The following is a 26,232-nucleotide window of genomic DNA, read 5'->3' as shown; positions in this document are numbered from 1 at the left end:
CCCGAGTGTCATCCTAACTGTCTTCTTAAGGCAGCCTTAGGACTGAAGTCCTGGAGCCCTGCTTCTTTGAAGCTCCCTGCACCAAGCCCAGTGAGGCTCTGCCCGGGGGCTTCATGACCAGTATGCTGGGCTGAGTGGTGGCCCCGAAAGCCATCCATCCTTCTGCAGCACGCAAAGGTGACCTTATTCCGATGAAAAGTCTCAGCAGGAAGTAAGTTATTGACCACTGCACCAGATCACCCGGGACGCATGAGGACCCTAAATCCAATGACGGATATGCTTGGAAGAGAAGAGGGAATGATTTGAAGCACAGAGCCACCCAGGGGAGAAGGTTTGTGCAGATGGATGCAGAGGTCGGGGTGATGTGGCCACAAGCCCAGGGAGGCCTGGGGTCCCCCAAGAGCTGGACCAGGCCAGAGGGACCCTCCCCTGGAGCCTCTGGAGGGAGCTGAGCCCTGCCCACACCTTGATCACAGGTTTCTGACTCCAGACCTGGGGGCGAATGAGTTTGTGTTACAGCTGTCCAGTCTGTGGCCAGTGGCTGCAGCCACCCCTGGATACTGAGAGTGAACTTGCCGGCTCCAAGGTGAGAACAGTGGCAGGACCGGCCCCCCGCCCCACACACAGAGACACACAACCTTGTCATGAGGTTAAATGCGTTAATACGCACAGATGCCTGAATCAGGGACTGACACTTGGATCTTAGCCCCCTTCACCTCTTCCTCCTCGTCGTCATCACTGTCATTGTTAGAGGCCCTCATCCACTCGTTCAGTGGACACGCGGTGCTCGTGCACGGCCCCAGTGTGTGCAGCGAGGCCAACAAGCTGGGAGGCTCTGCACAGGACTCACCCTGCCTGCTGGGTGAGTGGCCCGCACGGGGCCTGTGCAGTGACACGGAGGCCCTGGGAGAGGCTGAATCCTCTGGTCGTGGGAGTCACGGGGGCCTCAGCATCAGAGGTGGAGGGGTGAGCCAGGTTCATCCACGGGGGTGCAGCCCTTCACTCAAAGTGGGGGAAGAACGCCATGTGTCACCCAGTGTCCGGGAGGCTCCCCTTGCCCTGGTGGGCTGTGGGCACAGCCTTGGATGACCAGGAGTCTGCATCTCAGTAGGGGCTGAGGCTGGCACTGAGTGAATCTTCAGTGAGGTTTTTTCCTTAAAAACCATCCTAAGTGACTTTGGCTCCATTGCTTTTTGCCAGAAACCTACAATGATCCCAAGAACTTTGTACACTCCAAGAGTGGTGACTGGATGTGGAGCCCAGCACAGACCCAAGTCAGTCCTGCCCTGAGTCCCACGGGCCAGCCACACCATCCCCCTTCCATGGCCTGGCTTTCTTCTGCCAGGACCTTCAGAATGGTGGAAAGGCAAGTGTGGCCTCAAGCTGGGGGTGCCCAGCGTGGGGTCCTAGCCCCTGGGAGTTCCCTTGGGACATCTGGTGGACCATAGTCCCCACTGCCGTCGGGCAGCTCTGTCTCGGGGAATGTTGTGTTTCTTTGCTTTTATTTGTGATGCAGCACTGTAGTTACTCTCGGGGCAATTGGGAAGTCTGCTGGTGTTACATGCTCCTGCCTTAGATGGGGAACATTATTGCTGCATTGACGCTGCTCACTCCATACTGGGAATCTGTTAAACACAAATGGCAAGCGGAACAGAGAAAAACAGAAAAAGAAAAATGGAGAGTTGCTTGGTTGCTTCAGGTCTCACCTGTGATTAAGACTGTGTACAGCCTGCACATGAACCCGAGTTCCCACACCTGCCAGCTATAAGGTGCCAGGCCCTGATTTTAGAACCCTAGCTTCACTAAGGAGTCACTGACAGATACAGTTTTTGTGTATTTCAGGTCTACATTGTGATGACTTGATGCCCATAGAATCATGGAATGATTGCCCAACATATGCATCGCCTCACACAGTTAACTCTGTGTGTATCTTTAATGTTCTTATAATCCATGGAGAAGGCAATGGCACCCCACTCCAGTACTCTTGCCTGAAGAATCCCATGGACGGAGGAGCCTGGTGGGCTACAGTCCCTGGGGTCTCTAAGAGTCCGACACGACTGAGTGACTTCACTTTCACTTTTCACTTTCATGCATTGGAGAAGGAAATGGCAACCCACTCCGGTGTTCTTGCCTGGAGAATCCCAGGGACGGGGGAGCCTGCTGGGCTGCTGTCGACACAACTGAAGCAACTTGCAGCAGCAGCAGCAGCAGCAGATGGAGCTGGATGCCATGATCTTCATTTTTTGAATGTTGAGTTTTATGCCAGCTTTTTCACTCTCCTCTTTCACTTTCATTAAGAGGCTCTTTAGTTTCAGCCCCTGGAGGCATTTCTTATTCCCCTTTCTGTCTTTTCTCCATCATGAGGGGCCCCATTTATAGTTTTTAACAATGTAGTTTAACAACAGGCTCCTTCAATATATTCTATACTTTTTTCCTTCTTATATATATATTTTTAACCTATCTATCCTTCAGTTCACTGATCCTCTCTGCAGCTACGTCCAATTTGATGTTAAGCCCAGAGACTGAGTTCTTAAATTCAGTCACTGTTACTTGAAAGTTCTAGAATCGGTTTTGATTCTCAGACGTTTTTCCTTTTGTCAAGTATATTTTTGAACTGGTGAAGTTTGCATCTGATACCTCTAGCATACCTCTGATATGCTGATATACATCTGATACCTCTGGATCTGTTTCAGTTCTTTTTCTCTTTCCTGTTTGTTGTTACACCCTTTTTGCTTTTTTTGGTTGCATGTTGGACATTATCTATGGAAAACCCTAGAGTTTCTGGTGATGCTGTCTTCTCCAGAGGTTCCTCTGAGGCAGACCTCTAGTGGGGACAGAGCTGTCTGTTCACTCAGGGCCTGAGTGACTTGAGGCTGGGGTGTCCTTGTAAGCTGAGTCTCAGCAGCCTTCACCCACCTTCCCCCTGACCGCAGGGAGGAGCCCTCCAGCGTGTCCGTCTGGAAGCCTGGGGTGCCTCCCATGGCCTCCCCCGCCCCCTTCTCGCCCAGTCCTGAAGCCCACCATCTGCCTCCCGAGCACCAAGAGGTGATTGATACTCAGCGCTCAGCCGGTTTGGGCAGAGTGTTGGGTATGTTTTCTGTGCCTCCCTTTTCTTGGGGAGCTTAGTCTCTAACATCCGGACTGACTTATCAGGCCTGAGCTCGAATTTTTGTCTTCCCAGCCCAAGGAACCATCCAGAGCTGTGTTAGCCAGTACCCTCTGCTTGACTTTTTCCCTGCCTTTTCTTCCCAGAGTCAGCTTTGTTCAGATGCCCCGAGGGAAGGAGTGGCCCTCTCAGTGTCCAGCTCCCTCACTGGGCTTTTTTGAAATCTTGGATTGTGGCTGCCTAAGGACCTCTTTTTAAAATGTATTTAGCTTCTGTAGCTCTTGGTAGGCTGACCCACAAGCTGCCTGCGTCTGTAACTGCAAGTGGGGAAGCCCTAGGTGTCTTCTCTCATCTGAAGCCACATGTAAAATTCACAGTAATTATATTGATCATCTTTGATACCGGGGAAAACAAGAACCAGAGGTCCTCCCTTAGTACCCACGGTTGTGTTTCTGATCAGAATCCCCAGCTTCCCCGGGCTGTGTCAGCGCCACTTGAACTTGGGAAGAAGGTGGAGCAAGCGGCCCATGCGGCCTGGGGACAGAGGAGCCGGTCTGCCCTCCTCCCCTGCCCCTGACGGCCCAGGGCAGGCCTTTCGATGACGGGCTGCTGGTGGTCGAGGAGAAGGCTGAAGAGCCAGGGGTTGCGTGAACTGTATTCTGTGACGTGGTCACGTGTGTGTTTTCTTTTTCAGTTTGAAAAAATGACTGCTTTTAGTCTTCCCTCCAGTTTGACTTTAAGGTTGAAAATGAAGATTTTATTCTTAAAGTTGAGCACAGTGATTTTACAGTCTTTTTGAAAGCAACAGTTGAGGTTTGAAAAAGACATCTCAGAGAACTCCAGCAGATAAAGCGAAACAAAAAGAGAATGTGTTCAGGGTGAACTGCGGGTGGGACCCCAAACTGTACTCTGTCCCTCCCAGAGTCCGTAATTGCTGAGAGGGGTGGATATAGGGCCCCAAGCACCCTGGGGACCGAGGTCCTCAAGTGACAGCAGAGGCCCCGGCTGAGCCAGGAGCAGTGTGGCCTGTGCCCTGGTGAGTGGAGAGCCTTGAGGCTGGGAGTGGGGCCAGGAGAGGGGGTGGGAGACTCGGGCGCGGAGGGAGGGGCAGCACCTGGCGGGGTCTGGGAGGCGCTGGCTGTCGCGGCTCGAGGCAGGGACACTCCTGAACCTCCACCGTGAAGCCCCCACAGGGCAGAGTTGTCTGGCATCCCAGGGTCGAAGTTAAGAGGGCGAGTTCGCAGCAGATTGACGGAACTCCTGTACCCACTGTGGGTTCATTTTAAGTGCCTGGAGTGAGGTTGGTCAAGCCCTTGCTGAGCTCGAGTGAGGGAGTCAGTCAGGGAGGACCGAGCTCAGGGTGAGAGTGAGGGGCAGCTAGCGTGGTGAGTCCTCCTCACCTGAGTGGGTTCTGGGGACACCCTTGAGTTCAGGGGTGCCCTTTCAGTAGCCTCACTGGAGGCTTGTTTGGGGGGTGAAGGAGGCAGAAGCCCACTTAGAAGACGTGCTCATTCCTAGTGGTGGTGCTTTCTGAAGCAGTTTATATTATTTGGTTCGACTGTGAACCAGTATCCTTGCAGGGTTATGTTTGACGGTGGGCCTGAGCTGTGGGCACGGCTTTCCTTCTCCCACACACCACACTCACCTGACATCTTTTTGGCAGCCCCTCCCCCCTCTCTGCACCCCTGATGGTGGGCCTGAGTCCGCCCCCCTGTTACCATGGAGCCCCTTGTGACTGAGTGGGTTCCAGGTTCCGGGCTCCTGGGAGACATGCTGGAGGCAGAGCCTTCGTGCCATTTCTTCTAGAGACAGCAGTGCTGATGGTCATAGTGTGAAAGCGGTGTGTGTGAGAGTGGTGTGTGAGAGCGTTGTGTGCGAGAGTGGTGTGTGAGAGTGGTGTCTGAGAGCGGTGTGTGTGAGAGCAGTGGTCGTAGTGTGAATAGTGGTGGTCGTAGTGTGAGATCAGTGGTGATAGCTCCGGTGCTGAGCTATCTAACCGTGAAACAGCAGTTGCCCCCGAGTGGGGGACTGCCCCCATCCGCGAGGATGGGTCGCAGAAGGGCCCGCCTATGGGCACTTTTCCAGTGCTGCAACCCCAAGGCAAAGGCCAAGACAAGGAAGACCTCGGCCTCGGCCCAAGTTCTGGAAGCGGAGTGGACTGACGTGAGAGCAGCCGGGGGCTGGGCCCGTCGGATTGGCCCTTACCCGGTGAAGCACTGGGGCTGTGTTTCATTTTGTTAGCATGGCTGTGGGCCCTGCCGGGGGTCCCTGCCAGCCAGGGCGTTTTGCTCTTCTGGGCAGGATCGACCCCAGCAGGTTGACCTTGTAGGTGGTTGTGCAGGTGCTGCGTGGAGGATGGCCGGGGGCCCCACCAGAAGGGAAACGCTGGCTGGAGGAGTCACTGGGGCACGTGGATTGAGCTATAGAGTCAGTCCTTGAAGCAGAAAGGCTAAGCCCCTTATCGTCTCCCATCTTACAAAGCACAGAACAGTGTGTCCAGTATTTTAATGATGGCTACCTACTGCTTACATGTATAGCATACACCCTCATAGCTTCACATGTCTACTACATGCCTCTTACAAGTGTTGGGCAGTGTTCTAGGTGCTGAATACTCAGTGTGTAGTAGGGGATATGCAGCCCAGGATTTTTTTTATGTGTGCGAAGAAAAATAGAAGGATGAAAGATGCCGTGTGGTTCAGTTTGAGCAAGTTCACCACGTGGACAGCACCGCGTGCACGAAAATTGTGATAAAATACATAAAACATGAATTTAACCTTTTAACCAGTTTATTGAATGACTGGGTGACTTCAGTGGAGTCAGGCTAACAGATGGCTGTGGGGTGCCATCAGCCTTTTTCCCAGAGGAACACTCCAAAGCCTGGTGGCCTTGTAGATCTTCCCTTTCTTCTGCCCTCTCCCCAGTGGTTCTAGGTCACTGGTCTGTGTGTCGTTTAAGAACCTCTTTGTCCACTTTGTTGTTAGGTTTATGTTTAGGAAAGTTTCTCAGACTTCCCTGGGTCTTGAGAAGGCAGGCTTGGATTCCGGGTTCTCCCCTGCCGCATGCCTGCCAGGTCAAGGTGGAGGCTAAAGGCCGGTCTGAGTTGTGGTGGTCTGTGTGGTCTTGGGGTCAGTGGACCCCTCTTCTCCAGAGGGGCAGGGAGACCCTCTGTGTGGAGCCTGGAGAGACTTGACAGGGTCAGTCTTCAGTCTCGCTCTCTTTTTAATTTGTGTTTGCATTTAGTTACTTACTCATTTAACTGTTTTCTAGGAGTTGGCATCCCCTACGGAAGAACTCAGTGCATGCCGAGAGCAGCTTCTAGCAAGAGAAAAAGAGATAGCCGAAATGAGAGCCGAAAGGAACAACACCAGGGTCAGTAGGGGGATTCTCACGTGTTGACAGTTGCCCCACGGGGGTCACCACTGGGTTCCGTGTTGCTGTCTTTAAACTCTGTCTGGTTTTCAAGTCATTTTTCACATCTTCCCACTGAGCAGACCGGGGTGGATCCGATCAGGGTTCTCATACTTTGCTTCAAATTTATGATGAGAGCTAATATAATTTTAGTACATTTGAGGGGGGAGTTCTCTTAACTTACATTTTTGTCCATGCTACAGTGTGTGTGAGGTCTTAGTTCCCCGAACAGGGATTAAAACTCAGGACCCCTGCAGAAGTGTGGAGTCTTAACTACTAGGCCACTGGGGAAGTCCACTCTAACTTTAGACTGAACTGGCAGGATTCTGACTTGCCTTAGCATGGTTTTGGTGTTAGCATGAGGTTGAGAAGAGTTATCGGCCCTGAATTCAAGTATGAGGTTGAAGGTGCTCCTTTGGCCCTGCCCTGCAGCTGCTGCTAGAACACCTGGAATGCCTGGTTTCCCAATATGTGCCATCGCTCCGGATGACGATGGGCAAGCAGCAGGCGCGGTCCCCAGCCGGCATGAAGAGCGAGGTGGAGGTGCTCAAGGCACTGAAATCACTGTTTGAGCACCACAAGGCCCTGGACGAGAAGGTACCAGCCACCCGGCCGTCCTGGATTTGTACACTTGCTGCCTTGTTAGGTGGATGATGCATGTATTTATGTAACTAGTTGACTTTTGAGCTTCTTGAATTCTTGTAAATACATTTTTTCTGTAAGAAGTCAGAATTTTATATGGTTAAAAAGTGTTGCCTGTGTACATGCTCAGTCATGTCCAAGTCTTTGCGACCCTGTGGACTGTAGCCCACCACGCTCCTCTCTCCCTGGGACTTCCCAGGCAAGAATACTGGAGTGGGTGGCCATCTTCTACTCCAGGGGATCTTCCCGACCCAAGGATCGAACCTGCCCTCTTGCATTGGCAGGCGGATTCTTTACCACTGATCCACCTGGGAAGCCCCAGGTAAAAAGTATTAGTTGGCATAAATGTCTCAAGATTTATTATATTCTGTATATCAATTTGCAATTAAAAACTAGGTAATAGAATTATTTTAGGAACTTTTTTTTCCTAACTTAAATTTAAAGCTGTTAATAAGCAGATCTTCTTGACGTTAAGGTCAATGAGATGCATTAAATGTCTTCTGTTACAGTAGCCGTGTATTGGGGTGAGTGTACACTAAGAAGTGCACTAAAGTATATACACACTTCAACACACAGTGACTCGGCCCCTTTTATTTCAGTTGAGAGTGATTACGAGGAGCACTTGAAAGGTGTAGTTTGTTAGAAGAAGAATTAGGTGCCACACATAAAGAGAGAAGTTTGATCAGTCATCGTGTAATTTCAGTGAAGGGTTTGTCATTTGTATCCTTTCATTTAAAAAAAGTATGAAGGCTGTAGTGGACGTCAGATGTTATTTATCTTTCTGATTGAGGACCCTCCCACTTGGGTTATTTTAATGACTAGTAAACTAGACTTGTGGCTCAGAGCTGCAGGATCTCTTAAGTACCCCTTTGTCCAGTAGAAGACAAATTCTGACTCTAATCACCTGGTTCTCTTTGGGATGGATAGCATCACCATGTATTTTCTTTTTATGCTGTATTTTCAGTTTTGAGTTGAGTTTTTCCAAATGGAGTTTTGCTGTCTTTACTTATTTCTTTATTCTGATTCAAACTTTTGGTTTTAGCTGATGATTCTTAAAGAGAAGAAAAACCCAGAAAAGATACTGATGGACGGGGTGCTTGATATAAATCCCAAGCAAGAAAACATGCCAAGTGCCAATGGAAAGGCAAGTCCTCAGTCTCACTCTCTGTCTGGTTCTCGTCTTACCATCCAGTCTGTGCGGGGCTGTTGGGACCTCTCACCAAAGCACCATGTAGTTCTGTGCGACTGTGAGGGTCGTGTGAGCTCCAGAGCACAGAAGGCAGTTTTGACCTCACCAGTTGCCCGGAAGTGCTGTGTTCCCTCCCTCCCAAAACAAGGCTGTCTAAGGCTTCCTTTCCCCCTTAGAGAACCCGCGACGGCTCTCTGGCTCGGGTGATCCAGCTCCAGGAAATCATAAACAACCAGTTGCGAGATCAGAGCCAGATGAAGGAGCTCCTGGCAGCCCTCTCTGCGCAGGTGACAGACCTGGAGGAGGACTTGGACATGGCCAGGAAGGATCTCCTCAAGTCTGAGGAAGTCAACGTGAAACTACAGCGGGACGTCCGCAAAGTGAGTGACGGTGGACGTGTTTGTTGTCCTGAGGTGGGATGTGGGTCCCTTGTTCTCCCGGTGGTCTCAGCCTTGGGATGGCTGCGTGAGCAAGAGCAGAGCTCTGGCGAGACCACGACTGGTGGCCTCCCTGCCTCTGCGTCGAGGTCTCGGGGTAGAAGAGGCCTGGTCCAGACGGTCCATTGCAGTGGACCAACATAAGGGCAGCCCTAGCTGTGCTGCAGCCTGGGTGTGGACTGCTCGTTTCTACAAGTTCCTAGTGTGTTCCTTTTTAAAAATTCATTCATCCATTCATTCATTGATTTGTATAGTTGCTTTACACTGCTGTGTCAATTTCTGCTGTACAGCAAAGTGAATCAATCATATATATATATATATATATATATATATGTACACACACATATCTCCTTCTTTTTTAGATTTCCTACCCATTAACTTCACCACAGAGCACTGAGTAGAGCTCCCTGTGCTGTACAGTAGGCCCTTACTCACTGTTGACTTTATGCACAGTATCAGTAGTGTATGTGTCAACCCCAGTCTCCCAGTTCATCCCCTTACCTGCCTGTTGAATGTATTCCCGATGATGCTGAAATTTCCTTCTGATTCACTCAGGCGAGTCTGGTGACGTCTGTGGAGCCCGTTCTCTCGGAGAGATGGGAGCATGCTGTGTGGGCTCTGCTGAGGCAGCTTGCCTGGCCATCTTCTCTAGTTTTCTGAGGTTCCGCTCCTTGAAGGGATGTGTGACAGTGACACCGGCGGTCAGACAAGACGAGTGGCCTTTGCTCACCCTCAGATCCTCAGACCCGTGCTGTGTAACCATGTAGAATCATGATGTTTCTGGTGGTCATGTCTGCGGGTGTCATGATTTATGAGACACTACCTAACAGTCATTGTGAAAACAGAAGAGTGCTGGGAGCTCAGGCCTCCTCCTGTGAGCCTCAGCTTTCCTTTGTACACAGGCAGACAGTGCCCACCCTGCCCCACCCCTCTACCGTGAGACCGTCTCAGAGAGAACCCCTCCAACATGTGTTCCAGCAGGTGTACTTGTTTAGTAGCTTGGTGTGAGTAATTCTGTGTGAGAACTCAAAACAGAAGTATTTGCACATATTTGTATAACCTGTTCACATTACTCTGGCAATAGGAGGAGATTAGGTGGCAGAGTTTAATATGTAGAGAATTCTGGAAAAAGCGTTTTTAAGACCTTTCACTTTTAATGTTAGGACAACACTGGTTACTTAGTGACTACGGAGGGACCTGAAATGGATTTTGAGCTGGCAGACGGGAGTTGCACCAGCAGCAAGTTCTGGTCCTGCTGTGAGCATTTCAGACATGTGGTGTAACTCTGCTTTAGAAGAACTAGGCTTGAGAAGGCTGCTTCCAGTTGTGTTACACTTTGACTTCTGTTTCCACTCATTGATATTCTTACTTTAATTTTGAGGAAATTGCATGAGATTTTTTCCAACTTTTACCCGAGGAAATGAGCCTCAGAGCTCCCTGTTGGATCTGTTGAAGGTCCCTCCGTGTTCTGGGTCAAGCCCGCCTGTATGGTGTAGGAGACAGAGGTCCTCATTTCATGCCAGATCCCTTCCCTCCTGGAATTCTTGCAATGACAGGGTAGTTTAGTGTACTTTTTGTTTGCTGTTTGGGTTTATTATGTAGAAAAGAAGCTTGGTAAATCGAGTGGCCAGACAGACATTAAGACAGATGGGTGCCATCGTGGCAAATGTGACATTTGAGGTAGGCGCGTTTTTGCTCACGTCTAAGAAAACTGCCATGTCTAGGAGTTTAATTTTGAGGATGCTAATTTTATGTTTGATTTGAAAGTTAGGATTTAGTCCAGCATTTTTACTCTTAAGTGTGCTGGAGTATTCCACGATAATGACTTACTTTTCTCCTCTATAATGCCCGGTGTAGGCCATGGCCCAGAAGGAGGACGTGGAGAAGAGAATCACGACACTTGAGAAACGCTACCTCGCCGCACAGCGCGAAGCCTCCTCCGTGCATGACCTTGATGATAAATCTGAAAAGGAAATCGCAAATAAGGATTCTCTGCATCGACAGGTAATGGCCTTTACTGACCTGTGTCTGACTTTTATAGTAGTGAATACTGAAGAAGGAAGGTAAAGACCTTTTCATGTGACTCCCATGTTGGAAATCAAGTCCCAGTGTAAAGTTCTTATGACCCGAAAATACTGTGTTCAAAAGTGTGGATGTACATCATGATAAATCAACTGTACTGAAAGGAAATCCAATGTTTAAAAATTGAGGGTGACTGCAACTTACAGGTTTGAATGATTTGGGATTTGGTTTAACCATGTTGTGGAATTCCACTCCTGACGCTTTTGTTTTACTTGAATCTGTTGGCTTGTTAGCATTTTTCCTGAAAGAGCAGAGAGCAGCAGGGAACTTCATGGCAGCTGGCTGCCTGTTGGGAACTGGGGTCAAAAGGCAGGGTTAGAGCTCCAGTCTGATTAGGGTTGGTACTTCCTATGGTTGGGTGAGCTTTACTCGCTCCTGTTCCCATGTCATCTCAGATAATCAGGACTTACCCAGGAAAACCAAATCTGGCTTCTCCAAAACAAAGTGAGTCAGTCTGGTGTGTGACAAAGTGTATCATTGGCCCCACCACAAAAATAGAATACTAGAAAGCCATTGAAATTTATGATGTGGAATGCTAATTAAGAACATTACGATATACAAAATAATGGCTGTAAAAGGCAGATCAGAAAATACCACGTACCATATGCTTTTGTTTTCTGAGGGTTTTAAAGCATATCATATTGTTTATGTATGTACGTAGAGTAATACATACAGAGAAAACATAAGAAAGCTGCTTAGAAACAAATGCTAACCTCTCAGGAACCCGAGCGTATAGATAATTTAATTTTTTTTCCTTTTCAAAAAAGAATCTGTCTAAATGTTCTACATTGAAAGTTTTTCAGAGTAAGAAGATCTGTTAAAAGAATAATCGTGCATTTACAAATATTAGTTGACTGGCATTTCACCAGGCACACTCTGATCAGATCTTTGTTTCAGAGGAGATGAAAGCCATGTTTTGGCTTACAAGCCCGTGGCCATCTGCGGTCGGTAGGGTTCCCTTCAAATGATGATTCTGGTGATGTTTTAAGAAGGGTCAGTACTGAACCCTTATTCCCTTAACTTGTCAATAAGAATGAATACGCTTCTACAGATAACTGATCTTCTTTAATATATAAGAATTTTTTTTTTAAGACTTCTTTGGGGACGTTTAGGAAAAGCAAATACTCTGGCAGGAGGTGTTCTGCCCACTGAGACCAAGCCCAGGAACACTGAGAGAAAAATTACCGTGACGCAGCTCGCGAAACAGAACTAATCCAGTAGACACGTGCATTTAGGTTTTGTCTCAGCTTACTAAAAACAGCAGAGGCTACACCACTTGGCCTGTTTGGATGCTCTGCTCTCCCTTTGTAGGAGGAGGATGAAAACCGACCATTGCAGGAGCACCTGGAGCTGGAGGAGCAGAAGCTGCAGCAGACGCTGCTGAGGGCGGAGATGCTGCCTGAAGTGGAGGCTGAGCTGGCTCAGCTGGTGGCCGCGCTCTCCAAGGTGCTGCTCTGGGTCCCTGGGGGGCGGGCGGGGGAGGGCCTGTTCCATGCTGTCCCACCGTGCCCCTCCCCGTGCTGCTCAGTCCACAAAGGAGCGCAGACGCGGGGGGCGTGCTGCCCGGCTGGGATGGGAGCGCGCCCTGAGTGTCAGACAGTCCCCGCTCCCGTGTCATCGTTCCGTTAATTTCCCTCGTTTTGTCCCGTGTTCTGTGTGTCCCCAGGATACTTCAGCTCCGAGTCACTGCTGCTCAGAGTTCAGTCAGCAACTCAAAGCCTAGCAGGATAGAGAGCTAGAAAAATCCCATTCTCGTTTAAGAGATGGCCAAAATAGCTCTGTAATGAACACAGTTTTAAGTCTTTATTCATACATTGTTGAGTAAGTCACAGCGGGGCACGGTGCAGACCCGGGGCCCCACTCCCAGCTTGCAGTCCCCGGGAGCCCGCGGCTGAGAGGCGTCCCGGAGACGTGGCGCTGCTGGGGGCATGGTCCCCATAGCCAGCCAGCCACCTCGTCCCTCTGATGGGAAAGGTGTGGCCCCGCACTGTTGGTGGGTACTGGCTGGGCATGGAGAGGTGGGACTGTGCGGGCGCGGCTGTCCGGAGCGTTGCCCGGAGCTCAGTGAGCGGCTGAGGCCAGCCAGTCGCGGGAGGCCGGTGGTGTCAGGTGCTCGCAAACCCAACCAGAGCAGGGTCACTAACAGCCGCCAGGGGGCACCCTTCTGCCTGTGATCTTCCTCTCAAGGGTTGGTTTCTTCTCTCCCCTGACATCTCTGCTGTCTGTCCTGGGTCGGCCTTGTAGTCTGAACTTTGGTCTTCCGGAAGCTCTGTCACTAAGGAGGCTAAACTGTTGGAACTTATCTCCCAGCTTAGGAAGGTAGAACGTGTGTTCTTGTGAGTCCCGTGCTTGCCACTGCCCTGCCCGCGCTGGCTCACCACAGACAGTCTGAGGAGGGGGTGCAGCGGCCGCGGGTGTGGGGCCCGGGGCTTGGACTAGCACGTCTCCTCTCACGAGCCGGTCACCAGCACCCTCCATCACCCACGTGTCACACTCGAAGCCGCGCTGGCTGCTTGAGCAGGCGTGCGGGCGTGCCCCCCGCGAACCCGGGGCCAGTGGTCTGCGCAGAGCATAGCCCGCTTGCGTCAGGACAGGGTCGTTGCGAGAGGAGCTGACGCTGTTCTTGGCCGACAGGTGGAAGAGAGACACCGTAACATCAAGGAGAGGCTGCGCCAGATGGAGGCCCAACTGGAGGAGAACAAGGAGCTGCTGTGGGTGCGTGTGCTGATGGGGAGGCCGCGTCTGGGCCAGAGATGCGGCTTGGGCGGGGGCCGCGGCTCCCGTCTCTGCCATCGAGTGTGTGTGTGTAGCCCTGTCTGCTGATCCAGGCACCCAACCTCGGGAGCAGGGCCAGATGTGGTCGCCTGTAGGCTGGGGCCAGGGGGTCCCCACGTTCAAAGAGGCTGCTTGTTGCTCTGAACAGCCAGGCCGGGGAGCTGCTCCGGGTACAGTTGGACCTTATGAGTGCCCCTCAGACAAACCCCAGGATGCCAGCCCGAGGCTCATTGGTGCCCAGGTGTGGAGGTGTTTGCCTCGGACGTGTCGCTGGAGTCCCACATGCCCGACTGCTGGTCCAGACATGGTGTGTGTGTGTAGGATGGCTGCTCCTATGCAGGAGGAGAACCGTAGTTCCGTTGTGACAGAAGGCCCGTCAGGAATGGGTGATGGTGGGGGCTCGCATCAGAGAGTCCTGAGAGAGGTTTCCCAGAAGGGTTGGCCACACGGTGATACAGACCATTCAGGAAATGGAGTGGGGATCCCAGGTCCAGCCTCAAGTGTCAGTACTGTCCCCACCATACCTGTGTTCTTGGGGCTGACTGCAGAGCCTCACACGCGGGCTCCCAGGGGGCTGTGGTTCTGACTCCCATCATGAGACCTGCAGTGAGGCTCCCTCCCTGCTTAGGCAGAGAGGTCAAGTTCTCCCAATCAGGGATGCACTTCCTTACTTTCAGAACTTCTACTCAGAGGCTGCTGAGATTGGGATGCTGTTTATGACTAAGCCAATTCAAAGTCAAGTTTTGTTTTGCTTTAAAAATATTGGAATGCCGATGCCTTATTGGGGAAGCTGTGACAGGTTTTATTTCCGTGGGCTCAAAAAGGGGTGGCCGAGCCCTGGGGAGGGGTCGTGACAAAGACAGAGGGCGAGGGTACTGGCCACGGGGGATAGGGAGCCGGCAGGCCAGCACCTTGAGGCTGCCCCTCGGTTGCTTTGAGGTCATGTCTGGGAAATCAAGGCAGGACCTGGGTGAGAGTGGGGCAGTGGGGGGAGACTTGTGGAGAGAAGGGTGTGAGGTGTGAGAGCGGGAGGGCGGCACGGGGCCCAGCAGGCACTCTCCCGTGCGTCTCAGATGACAGAGCCGCCCTCGCGGTGTGAGGGGCCATCCCCAGAACAGCCCGAGGGCCTGTGCCCCGAGAGGAGAGCCGCAGAGGGGCTGGCCCTCCCGTCCCCTGGCTGCCCCTGCTCGCTCCTGTCTGTGCGTGTTCAGACCAGCCTGGGAAACGGAGGGCTGGGAACCCGCGAGGACGGCACTTCCCGGTGAACTAGTACCAGTGATGACCGCTGAGGGGGACCCAGCGGCTGCGGAGCTGAAGGATTTTTTTTCTAATTTTCCTTCAGCCTGGCTGACGGAAGCATGGATGTATTTTTTTAATGTTCGGTTTTTGTCTCTGACTCCATCAGCCCACCCTTGTGAATAACCTCATAGGATTGCCTTCCGTCCACACTAAGACCTGAGTGTCACCGGGCCATCTCGGAACTGGATTCTCCTCCTGCCTGTTTCTTCAGTTCTGCTCGCTTAAGAGATGGCAGTGTCTCATAAGCATGGCCCATTTGTCCAAAGTCAGGGCTTCCATGTAAAATTGTGTTCAGTTCCTGACAGACTTGAGCTGCCCAGAATGTCGCTGACGAGACGTGGTCCTCTCGTGCCCAGGTGCAGCCCCTGAAGGATCAGGACCGGGAGCACGGGCGGCAAGCCAGCGTGCTAGCCAACGTGGCCCAGGCGTTCGAGAGTGACGAGGGCACGTCTGACGGCGAGGGCGACGGGGTCACCCTCTTCAGCTCGGCCGCTCTGCTGTCGCCCAGTGGGCAGGCCGATGCCGAGACTCTGGCCGTGATGATTCAGGAGCAGCTGGACAAGATCAACGAAGAGATCCGGTGGGTGCGCCTGAGCCTAACTCCCCGGAAACTCAGTTTCTCTGAAGAGCTGTCTTCTGCTTAGAGAAGTCTGAGTGTTCCATAGTAAGAAAACTGACTTCAGGTCTGCTTCAAGAAGTTTCAGTTCTGAGATTGCCCTTGATTATAGAGCTCAGTCAGCCAGGGCATTCTGTCCAACGTGTGGTGTCAGCACTCTGTGGGGGGTCGTTGTGGGGTGTCCCCCCCTCAGCTCTGGGCCCCAAGGTAGGTGAGGTGCCGAGGTGGTGTCCCCTGCGGCCCGTGCACCCTCTGGCACTGAGGGTTCGTCCTCATGTGTCCCTCGGAGCCTCCCACGTTCTGGTGAAAAGCCACCTGGAACAGAAAAGCTGGGGTTCTGGGGTTGGCAAATTCCCACTCAGATCTGCATTTCCTTTTTAACTTAATACAGTGTGAAGATTGGCTTGTTGTAAGATAGTGATATGTTACTGTATGTCACTCTCAGGACATGTGTTTGAGTTTTTCTCATCTCATCAGTATATATAAAATGTTTTCTTTAGACACAGTCTTGGCAGTTCTAACAGTTTACAAAACAGGATAGAACCCAAAGGCCCGCCTCGTGGTGAGCAGGGGGCCTTGGGTCTGGGTGCAGCCGGGTGGCTGGGGGCCCCGAGGCCTGCCTGGTGCCACACCCGCGCACCTGTGCCTCCTGTCCCGAGTCCACGTTCAGAGTGGCCGCAGGCCGGTGGCCCTGCACAGGGCCTGGCAGAGCTGCTGCTCAGATTGTTCTCGTCCCGTCAGCCCTGGCCGAGGTGCCCGTTCCTGCCGGTCGAGTGCGGGGGGCTCGGGCAAAAGGCAGGGGTGAACGCTACAACCAGCAAACCCAGATGTGCTACCTGCACTTTTGACGCCGAGACAGACTGCTTTATGGGCCGTGTTTGAGCACAGACAAGCTCAGAAAGACTGTCTTTTGCATCCCCATAGGAAATTTGGAATGGTTATATATTAATATTTTTATTTTTACAGCAAGTTGTCAGGTAAAAGTGATTTTTCCTTATGCAACAAGTTGACTTGATGTAAATGGTAAATTCTGTCCATCAACTTGTCAACACTGAAAAACTTTCAAGATGTATAAGTAGAAGTGAAACTGGAGAGTTTACTACCTGTAAGGATCTTGTATTTTAATTTGAAAAGCATTTTATTTGCATAATCATGTATTTAACCTGTATATAAAATCATCCACGACACATTAGGGGAGAAGAGCAGTAACTGAATTCTAGGTTAATGCAGCACATTGACATGAATCCAGAAACTCACACAAAGCTGGTGGAAAACTTCAAGTGATGCGTTTGTACATATACAACCTTAAAAAAAAAATTAAAAGATCACCTCAGCACTTCATCTGGTCTGGAGACTCGTGTTTAGAAACTCTAGCTTGCTCGTGAATCGCTGTTTTGGTTATACAGAGTTCCTGATTCCCAATGGAAAAGACTTGAGGCACTGACATGCATCTCTGCCCTGAGAGCAGGGAAGGTAAAGGTTGTCAACTTCAGGTATCTCCTCACACGGAGAGAGTCGCCACCCAGACCCCATCAGAATGGTAGAGTAAATAAGTCAAATCAAACGTGAATGATCAGGGGCCACTTTGTAAGACTCAATGATAAATTATTCTAAGTTTGAGACTATTCCAAAGAGGGAAAGTTGAACCTTTTTGCTGAGATGTTAATTGAGCAACTGTTCGTGGAATTTGCTAATCGTGACACAGAATGCAAGCCCAAATTTGTTGTCCAGACACATTCCTCTGCTGACAAAGGCAGGTGATGATTTTCTTCTATTTTAGGTTGATCCAAGAAAAGAAGGAGAACACGGAGCAGCGGGCCGAGGGGATTGAGAGCAGGGTGGGCACGGGGAGCTCAAGCAACCTTCGTCGTTTTAAATCCTTGAACTCCCTCAACCTGAATGCCACCTCCTCGCATGCCAGCTCCTGCCCGCCCAGCAGAGGGCGCTCCAAGCCCCGAAGGAGGCGGCACAGCCCAGCGCGGAAGGTAGACAAGCTGGGCATCATGACTCTGGTATGTGTCGGCCTCCTCCCTGCCGCGTCCCTCCCCGAGAACACTACTTTTCTTTTGTTTGTTTGTTTTTTCTCTTTTTACCCAGAAGAAAGTCAGGTACATTTGCTACGCTCAGAGGTCTAAGATTTTTAAAACTGCTTAGTCTTTCATCGGGCTTCCCTAGTGGCTCAGACAGTAAAACATGTGTCTGCAATGCAGGAGACCCGGGTTCGATCCCTGGGTTGGGAAGATACCCTGGAGAAGGAAATGGCAGCCCACTCCAGTATTCTTGCCTGGAAAATCCCATGGACCGCGGAGCCTGGTAGGCCACTGTCCATGGGGTCGCAAAGAGTCGGACACAACTGAGCGAAATCATTCCATAATCGCACAGCGACAAATTAGTCTTGATATTTGGACCACCATTCCATAATCGCACAGCGACAAATTAGTCTTGATATTTGGACCACCGGCTTAGCACGTCATCATGAACTCAGCCAGAGCCTGCCTCTGTAACGCTGGGCCTGGCCTGTGCTGGACACAGCAGCTGCAGGAAGTTGCTGTTCTCAGGGAGCAGACCGCTTCGTGAGAGTAACCGTAGGCAGCTCTCACTGCACGTGGAAACCCGGCGGCACATTTCCCACTGGGGATGCCTGGCTGCAGGGCGCAGGGCATGCGGCGGGAACCAAACCAAGAATCTACACTGGTCTTGCTGATGGGCCTGGCCGCGTGCTCAGGCCAGCTCTGCATGTGAAACCAGGTTAAAAGCCCGGTGCCCCAGGGCCCCAGGGAAGAGGTCGGGCTTCTTCACTCTTCCGAGTCTGAAAACAGGATGACGACCTAGGGCTTTTGGTGACAGAGTGTGCAGCTCTAAAGCACGTGTTCCAGCTTTCTTCCATGTTTAGCTTAGGTTTTGTGAGTGCGTTGCTGTTTACCCCATGAAATCATGTTTACAGCACTCTGCTTTGTCACTGCACTTGTATTATCCCTTTTTTTGTTGTTACCACCCATTTCATGTTAGCTGCATTGTTAGTCAGCATATAATTAAATTAACTGTGAATCATTTTAGCGGCATGTGAAGTGGTAACTAGTCCATTTTGTGGTCTTTGGAGACACTGTTTTTCTAATTTGCATCTTTGGCTAATTAGTTGATATTTAAAATTCTTTGACGATTTCTCTGTGGTTTCATGCTTGATTTCCTTCCGAGGATTTGTAAAAGAACAGTTCTGTATATTTTGTCCTGTTGTTGGAGTTCTCTGACGGTGTGTCTGCTTTCATCATTGGTTTTGATTTCCTGGCTCATCCTGTTGTCTGCTTAGTGGTTGTCAATCCAGACCCCAGCTTCCCACCACTGGTCCCCTCGCCCCCCAGGCTGTAGTTTACCCATCCATCTCCCCTTCCCCGTCCTCCCACCTGCTCTGGTCATAGCAGTGTTGTGGGTGCACTTAGTCGGGTTTGTGCTTTGTCTTCATGTCTCATTAAATGGTGTTTTCCCCCCAGAGCAGTAAGTTTGAATTAGCCTATCACTATGCATTTACAAGCATAATGTAGATGGATCTTCAACTACATATCATGTGTAATTCATAAATGAGATTATCCTTACTTATAGAAATGATCTTCTTAAGTGTAGAATTAATGGACTTTTGACACAATATCCTTTCTGTTTTGGTGCTTGTATTTAAGACTATAAATCTCATCAGCTTTTGCACAGTTAATGTTTCTACTAGACTCTTTAAAAAACTATCTTCTATGGTGAATAAAATGTAAAGACTGCACCTGCTATTATGCTAGCTTCCATTCTTACATATTTTCACAGGGAACCTACTTTAATAAATTTATTTTGAGAAATTTTACATCAAATTCTAGGTAAGCATTTTACATTAATATCCAATAGGTGGTTAGATTTGTTCAGTGTTAAAATAGGTATTATGGTAACTTCCTCATCAGTTAAATCACTATTTTAAAGTATAACATCTAAAAAAAAAAAAGTATAACATGTTTTTTATTAAGAGAAACTAACTTATAGAGAAGTTTGGCTGAGAATAGACAACTGTTAAGGCCCTTTATTGTAGAGAATGCTGTGCTTTAATAAATCATGATGTTGTAATAGAACTGTATCTTCCTGAGTAATAATTTATAGTGTTTCTCTAGTAAATCTTGAATAGCTTATTTAACTTCTGTGGTCAAAAAAAATGTTCTGTTTCTAGTTACACGTTGTCTAAATCTTCATCTCACTTCTATGTTTGCCATCGTTTTGGCTATACTGTGTTTGTCTATGCCGATTCTTGAAGTTTTAGCTTCAAAGTCACAATACATCTGGTTTCTCTTCCTTTCTTTGCATGCATCTATCAGCCTAGTGATTTAAGGAAGCATTGTTGAAAGGTAAACTATTTAGTAATTTAGCATGCCTTTGTTTCTCTGTGAAGTATTAGAGAGTCCTTATCATTTTATGTGAATGAACACTGTGTGGTTATGTACTGGTGAAGAACTGACATTTTAATGGAAGTAATGAAACTCACCCACCACTTAAAATATGTTGATGGTTCTGTTGAAAATAGGTCATTCGTTGGGACGATTGTAACAGTTTGCCTCTATCCCACTTGTTTGCCTTCTAATCATCTCATGCTTATTTATAGTAGACATAGTATTATTTATTATTTTTAAAATTTTCTTTACTTATTTTTTTGGCCATGCTGCACAGCTTATGGGATCTTAGTTCCCCAACCAGGGATCAGACCGGTGTCCCGGCAGTGAAAGTGCCAAGTCCTAATGTCTGGACTACCATGGAATCTCCGCTTAGAGTTTTTTTAAAACAAATGACTGACTCAGAGCCATAGATGTTAGATTTGGAGGAAGCCAATTTAATGATGGTGGGTAGCAGTGTGCAGGAGACTCTGTGCGCCAGGCACCGTGTCAAATGCTTTCGGAGTCTGTCATCTAATCCCACAGACACCCAGGTGAGGTCCAGGCTGCTGTTATCCCCATTCAGCAGACATGGACACTAAGGCTTAGAGAGGCTGGACACCGTGCCCAGGCTCGCACACCCAGTAGCAAATGTATAAAGGAGACCTGTCTGGACCCCGAAGGGGTTAATCTGTTCCCCACACTGTTGCCACCACTGTCTTTCTTATCTTCAGACCCAGGACCAGCGGAAAAGCTGGGAGTCCAGGCGAGATCATTTTTTTTTAATTAGTTTCTTTTTTAATTGAAGGATAATTGCTTTACAGAACTTTGTTCTTTTCTGTCAAACCTCAACATGAACCATCCATAGGTACACATACGTCCCTTCCCTTTAGACCCTCCCTCCCATCTCCCTCCCCATCCCACCCCTCTAGGTTGAAACAAATCAGTTCTTAGTGAAGACCTAGGACGGAGGAGCCTGGTAGGCTGCAGTCCATGGGGTCGCTATGAGCCGGACACGACTGAGCGACTTCACTTTCACTTTTCACTTTCATGCATTGGAGAAGGAAATGGCAACCCACTCCAATGTTCTTGCCTGGAGAATCCCAGGGACGGGGGAGCCTGGTGGGCTGCCGTCTATGGGGTCCCACAGAGTCGGACAGGACTGAAGTGACTTAGCAGCAGCAGTTTACTTTATGTAAACCACAGTGAGCAAATTACACTCAAACTGCGTGTAAGCACTTCAGTGTGTAGCCCCCAGTCTGTATCTTTCTGAGAAAGACAAGCCAGACATGTGGTGTTCGCATGGAGGGGTTCGGTACCTTTTCTACACTTCACTTGTTGTCATGGGTTCAGTAACCTGCATCATCACTAAACATGATCTTGGGTGGTGGTACAAGCTGTTTCCTTTTCTCCTTCAAACAGAAAGGTCTGGACGGCTTTGCTGAGAGGTTTCTTACTCTTGCTAGTGGTTCTCCTGAGCAGCATCTGGCGATGAACACAGTCCTTTCATCAGGGCAGTTCATGCCATGCAGGGTTCACGGTGCTGGCGTGGCTCCGCTGTCCTGCCTGGCAGGGCCATCTGGTCGCTGGATTCAAGGGAGAGTGGAGCCTGGCTGCAGGGAGGCTCCAGGCCAGGATCTGTGCACTCAGTAGGGTGTTCTCGCTGCCCCACGGCCCCGCTTCTCTTGAACAAGACAGTCCTTTAAGATGGCATTAAGCTAGAACAACACATTTTTTTGTACTTGGCGGATAGCATCGCTACTATGTTTTCCAATAAGTTTCTGGTTATAATGTAAAGCCTGTGTGATTGCCTTTTTCGACACAGTCTATCGTTAGCCAATTTCACACTTACCTCACTCCCTCAGCTGCCGCCTTTACCGGAAGAGGTACAAGATGACAAGACCGCCATCAAATGTGAAGCCTCGACCCCCGCCTTGCTGCGGTTCCTTCGGCTAGACCGGCTGGACAGGGGGTCACCACACAGAGCCAGCTACGAGGACATCAGGGACGCCCACAAGTAAGGGGCCTGCGCGCCTCGTCGTCAGTCTCAGGAGCCCTGCGCCTCTTGTCTTCAAAGAGTTGCAGGGATGATTGTAAAGGAATCCCACTGGATTCGGTGCCTGTGTTTAGTGGTGAACTTCAGGTGCTGGGGTAGAAGAGCTCAGTGACCTCAGTGATTTTAGAAAACATCCGTCTCTACGTATTGACTCCTGTGGGAGATTTCTTCCTGCTCTTGCTAGAGCTCTGCCCGGCCTGGGTGCATTCCTGATGGTTACGGCTCCGTGCCTCTTGGATTTGCTCTTGAGGGTCCCTCCCTTTTTCTCAGGGGTCTCCTCTCAGGAGACTGTCTGTCACCTCCTGTGACTGACCCTGTCCTCATTCAGACCCCCACCTGCTGAGCTCCCGTTGTGAGCCAGGCAGCACTCGATGGAGGGCACACGTGGTCACCTGACCAGCAGCCCTGCACGGTGACCGTCACTCTCCTGCCACGGCCGGGGACGGTCACCCTGCGGGAAGCGGGGGGAACTGCCCAGAGCAGGGGAGCTCGCCTTCTCTGGGAGGGTCGTCACCTGCCGAGCAGCGACCCTGAGGGAGGGTTGGAGAGCCCTCTGCACCAGCTCGTCTGGAGTGAAGCCCTCCTCAGGGGAGAGCTCCAGGCAGAGAATCTCAGCTTCCCGGGGCCATTGTTTGTGGCCGGAAGCCTGCATTGCTCGTGTGGAGTGTGGTTGGTGAAGGAGACTCCACTGTCTGCTGCGAGGTTGAGGCGCGGGTGTTGCTGGGTGGCCAGTTCTATCAGTAGGTCTTGTGGACGGGTGTGTGTTTGCACAAGGGTGCCGGTTAAAGGTTGTTTTCTCTCCCCAAAGCTCGACAGGCTCTCAGGACGGCCCCGGGGGCAACCCCAGCAGCAGCAGCAGCAGCAGCAGCCAGGACTCACCTCAGAAAGCCCCAAAGAAGAAGGGCATCAAGTCCTCCATCGGCCGTTTGTTTGGCAAGAAGGAGAAGGGCCGGCCTGGACACCCCGGCAAGGAGGTGCTAGGACCAGGTGGGTGCTTCACCGTTCAGAGGGAGGAGGGTCTGCATGCATGTCCCTTCTGTGTCTCTCCCGCTGTCCCCATGAGGCCCCTGTCACTCACGCTGGGTGTCCTCCTGGGAGGAGCAGAGGAGGCATCTGTCTTCTTTAGGGTCCAAGATGATCGGATCAGTTGATGAACGGATGTGTGGATGGATGGAAGAATTAAGAGTTAAAGGATGGATGGATTAGTGAGTGGATGGATGGATGAACAGATGGCTGGCCAGATGGGTGGATGAACAGAGCATGGAACGAATATTGCAGATGTTTATACTGCAGTGCTAGAAACATACTCTACGAATGAGTAGGAGCTGGGCAATGATTGTTTCCTCCAGAACAGTGACAAGTGTTTGGAAATGGCCTAAGTGCTCATCAGTGAGGGGTGAGGTAAAATCTGTGGACACCCCACAAGGAACAGCACCTCTCCTTCCTGCCACTTTCCCCATCCCCAGGAGCTCATCACGGGTTCTGCCCATGCCCCCTACTCCATCCCACAGCCACGCAGGTCCTCCTGGCGTCTCCTCATCACACAGTGTTATCATCAGGCCCCCATCTCACTCGGCTTCATCTCCTTAAGGACAGGATATGTTCCTGCCTCTTCAGCCAGAGATTTGTTGAGTGTCTTGTTTGTGCTGGGTGTGGGATTTATAAGGGTAAGTAAAACAGATGTGGTCTGGAGTACAGTTAAGTGAGAAGAGAGAAAAAGGAGCAGATTATTAAATGCTATCCTTATTATTACTAAATATAACGCTGAGATGGATGGTGCATTGATTATATACCAGATGCTGTGTGTGCCCCTTACCAAACAGGTGCTGCCACCTCCCGATTTACAGAGGAGGAGACAGTGATGGTCATGCGGTTAGGGAGTGGTGAGGGCAGGTTCACACCCATGCAGTGGGACCATGCACTTTGCCGAGCCCCAGCCACCTCTCTGGTGGATGCAACAAGAATGAGATGGTTCTATGGCATCGCTGATTCGATGGACATGAGTTTGAACAAACTCCAGGAGATAGTGAATTACAGGAAAGCCTGGAGTGCCGCAGTCCACGGAGTCGCAAAGAGTCGGACACAACTGAGCGACTGAACTAAAACCTGGGTGTGTGCTGAACTGCTTCAGTCGTGTCTGACTCTCCGTGACCCCAGGGACTGTAGCCCACTAGCTCCTCTGTCCATGGGATTCTCCAGGCAAGAAGACTGGAGTGGGTTGCCATGCCCTCCTCCAGGGGGATCGAACCCACATCTCTCGTTATCTCTTGCAGTGGCAGGCAGGATCTTTACCGCTAGAACCACCTGGAAAGCCCCAGTGAACGCTGACAACTAGGAAATGCAGAAAATAAGGGCTGCTCCTAAGTTAAACTGGAAGAGCAGCAAGCACAGATTGTAAAGAGGAAAACACACGATGACCGACAACAGTGCTGACAGAAACAAGCAGGGATGCGTTCACCCACATCAAGAAAATGTGCCATTCGGAAGAGGAGCCCTTGGAGGGACAGTTGGAACCGGAATGAAAACTTAGTCCATGGTAGGCAGTGCCCACTCACACGGCCCGAGTGGAGTGGTGTCACTCACCAGGCTTTCTGCATCCCCAGAGCTGCTGGCAGTAACATCTGGGCGCTGAGGCCGGGCTACGTCCCCGAGTGAGCTAAGGCACCCCTGCTCTCCTTCCAGTGCTGCTGCGGGGCCCTCTGTGGGCGGCCACCCTCATCCCCTGCTCTGCCACCCACTGGGGCCCGACTGTTCCCCTGGGATCCTTTCAGCCCTTGAGCTTGTGTGTTCCCAGCCCTCTGCCACACCGGACTGGGATGCAACTCAGGACTTGTGCTTGAGATATTAAGGAGACCGTGAATCTGGAAGGACACAGCCCTGGGGCCCTCGAGTGACCACGTGAGAGAGCTGGAGAGCAAAGCCCCCTCGGGGAGGAAGCAGAGCTTTGAAACGTGCCCACACCCACCGCTGCCTCGGCACAAGTGCCTCTTCTTTGCCTCTCCTTGGCCTGAAACAGACCCCAGCTGCTACTGCTGCTCCGCAGGTGATTGCTAAAGATGCACCTCCTGCAAGAGCTATTGTCCTGCTGCTCTGGGGCTGCCTAAGTGTGCTCAGGAGTGTCAGACAAGTGGGGCTGCCACGCCTGACGCTGGGGGAGGGCCTGATGCTGGACTAGGGCCTGATGCTGGAGGAGGGCCTGATGCTGGAGGAGGGCCCTGATGCTGGACTATGGGCCTGATGCTGGAGGAGGGCCTGATGCTGGGGGAGGCCCTGATGCTGGAGGAGGGCCTGATGCTGGACTATGGGCCTGATGCTGGGGGAGGACCTGATGCTGGAGGAGGGCCCTGATGCTGGGGGAGGACCTGATGCTGGAGGAGGGCCTGATGCTGGACTATGGGCCTGATGCTGGGGGAGGCCCTGATGCTGGAGGAGGGCCTGATGCTGGACTATGGGCCTGATGCTGGAGGAGGGCCTGATGCTGGACTATGGGCCTGATGCTGGGGGAGGACCTGATGCTGGAGGAGGGCCCTGATGCTGGGGCAGGAACATCTGATGCTGGACTAGGGTCTGATTCTGGGGGAGGCCCTGATGCTGGACTGAGGCCTGATGCTGGGGGAGGTCCTGATCCTGGACTAGGGCCTGATGCTGGAGGAGGGCCTGATGCTGTGGAGGGCCTGATGCTTGGGGAGGGTCTGATGCTGGACTATGGCCTGATGCTTGGGGTAAATAAACGTCTGATGTTGGCGGGAAGGTGTGATGATGGTGGGCAGCCTGCTCCCAGATGTACGCAGAGTTGTGATTATAAATATGAGAAATCTTTTTTTCATACTTTCCTGACCACCTTGCTATGTTCTTTTTTTCTGAAGCATAATTCTGTGCAATATAGATTTGATTTCTGCCATACATCAACATGAATTAGCCATAGGTGTACAAATGTCCCCTCCCTCTTGAATCTCCTTCCCACCTCCCTTTGCTACATTCTTGTCTCTATGGATATATGAATAATAAAGACTTGACTAAAATAACATCAAAAGCTCCCACACACAAGCATGCACACACACACTCCCTAGTGCATCATTCGGGTCCGCCTCAGGGTTGCCCTCGGCCACCCCGCCCTGGGATCCACGGTGAGCCTTGACACCTGCACTTTGTTCCCACCCTGGGCCCGCTGCCCACGCCTCAGCAGCAGAGGGGCCTTGTCCCCGCAGATGCTGAAGTGATGAAGCCTCTT

General features: G+C 50.9%; 1 protein-coding gene across 1 annotated transcript; it reads left to right on the top strand.

The window, feature by feature from the left end:
- Positions 1–1,953: 1,953 nt before the first annotated feature.
- On the top strand, positions 1,954–25,829 carry LOC133253345 (liprin-alpha-1-like). The gene is given in 13 exon segments (XM_061427010.1): positions 1,954–5,314; positions 6,374–6,475; positions 6,947–7,111; positions 8,199–8,534; positions 8,537–8,725; positions 10,640–10,786; positions 12,176–12,310; positions 13,499–13,579; positions 15,295–15,518; positions 17,335–17,566; positions 21,811–21,962; positions 22,810–22,988; positions 24,275–25,829. Coding segments are annotated over 13 exon segments (2,166 nt in total). The 5' UTR covers positions 1,954–5,152; the 3' UTR covers positions 24,337–25,829.
- Positions 25,830–26,232: the final 403 nt, after the last annotated feature.

The sequence above is a fragment of the Bos javanicus genome, chromosome 8, assembly GCF_032452875.1.
Source record: "Bos javanicus breed banteng chromosome 8, ARS-OSU_banteng_1.0, whole genome shotgun sequence".
Taxonomy (NCBI): Eukaryota; Metazoa; Chordata; class Mammalia; order Artiodactyla; family Bovidae; genus Bos; species Bos javanicus.
The sequence above is the reverse complement of the archived record's forward strand: the minus strand, read 5'-3'. Positions and strand labels throughout refer to the sequence as shown.